This window comes from Phalaenopsis equestris, unplaced genomic scaffold (assembly GCF_001263595.1).
Source record: "Phalaenopsis equestris unplaced genomic scaffold, ASM126359v1 Scaffold235594, whole genome shotgun sequence".
NCBI classification, from domain to species: Eukaryota; Viridiplantae; Streptophyta; class Magnoliopsida; order Asparagales; family Orchidaceae; genus Phalaenopsis; species Phalaenopsis equestris.
In genome coordinates, this window is record NW_018253456.1 from 58,589 (window position 1) to 60,003 (window position 1,415).

At 41.0% G+C, this 1,415-nt stretch overlaps 1 protein-coding gene across 1 annotated transcript; it reads left to right on the forward strand.

Annotated features, from left to right (window-relative positions):
* Positions 1-261: 261 nt before the first annotated feature.
* LOC110039150 lies at positions 262-1,083 on the forward strand. The gene has a single exon (XM_020744111.1). It carries the CDS (start codon positions 262-264, stop codon positions 1,081-1,083), a length of 822 nt encoding a protein of 273 aa, XP_020599770.1.
* The last annotated feature ends 332 nt before the right edge of the window (positions 1,084-1,415 follow it).

A 1,415-nucleotide genomic window follows, 5' to 3' on the forward strand; every position in this document is an offset into this window, starting at 1 on the left:
GTTTATGCAAAAATGAGGGTGGCTGGTGGCTAATCTTCGACAACCTCCTTCACTGGTCGTTTGATTTTGGGTGTAAGAAGGTTCTTGCTCCTTGGTGCTTCTCTTGGCTTCCTTACTTTTGTTTTGATTGCTTCCTGGGCTCTCTGGTTTTTGAATTTTCTGTTACTGTTCGATTTCTCTTATCCTTTAGAGTGTTTTCCTTGGAGGTTGTTGTTCCTCCCCTCCACTGGTTTTTTCTAATGGAGTTGTTGGTTTTATCTGATGGCCACTCCTATTGACTTAGAGACCAATGTTCAATGGAGTAAAGCCACATTTGCTGATGTGGTTGGTAAAAGCTCTAATTTCCAAAGTTCTGTGAGAGTTATGGCTTTCCCTAATGCCTTCCATGAGGGGGTAGGTAAGGGGGATCTACCTTTTGTTAAGCAACTAAGCAAGAAGTCAGGGAAACCTGCTACTTTTTTTTCTGAAGCTAAAATAAATTCACTCTCATCCTCCTTTAAATTCACATTGGTTGGCAAATTTCAATATGGCCATCCAAAGATGGAGGCCATTAGAAAATACTTTGAAGATTTGAAACTACTGAGTGATTGGAAAGTTGGACTAATTGATGGAAGGCATTTCTCCATTCATCTATCCAGAGAAGAAGACCACACCAGATTGTTTGCCAAGCAGATTCTATATATTGAAGGAATGGAAATGAAACTATTGAAATGGTCACCTGAATTTGATCCAAGTCAGGAACCCCCCATAGTTCCTATTTGGTTCAAACTTCCAGGGCTAAAACTTCACTTCTTCCTAAAACAAGTACTTTTTACAAAAGGAACAGCTCTTGGCAGACCAATGAAACTTGATGTGCCAACCTACAACCTCTTAAGACCCTCTGCTGCCAGAATCCTAGTTGAAAGGGATATAACACTTCTTGAAGTGGATGAAATATGGTTGGGAACAGCCCAGAATGGCTACTGGCAAAAGATTTTAATGGAACAAAATCCATATTACTGCACTCATTGCAAAATGTTTGGACACTCCAACACTAGATGCTTCAGACTCCATCCTAAGACCAGAACTAACACAAAACTTTAAGAACCCACTTCAGTCCCAGCTGTTGTAAAGGAGCATCCTGTTGGTGGAGTGCACACTGAAGATCAGGATGGACCCAATGATACTGCACCTCAAGGAGTGATTGTAGTACCCAGTTCTGAAAACATTCATCCAACATTTGTTGGTGAGCTAGAGTCGACATTATTTCGGGGATGGTTTGTGGGGATTTGTCCGTAAGAAGCTGTCGGTCATCGGAATCGAAATCCCATCGCTCGCTTTGGAAGGACGTTGAAGTATGAAATCAAACTGACCCCATATTTTTCATAGTTTAAAATGAAAGAGCACTGTACCTCAAATCCTGTATTTATCCTAGT

What these genes read in the sequence shown, in the direction of transcription:
- LOC110039150 (XM_020744111.1), top strand. Translation starts at nt 262, where the DNA reads ATGGCCACTCCTATTGACTTAGAGACCAATGTTCAATGGAGTAAAGCC.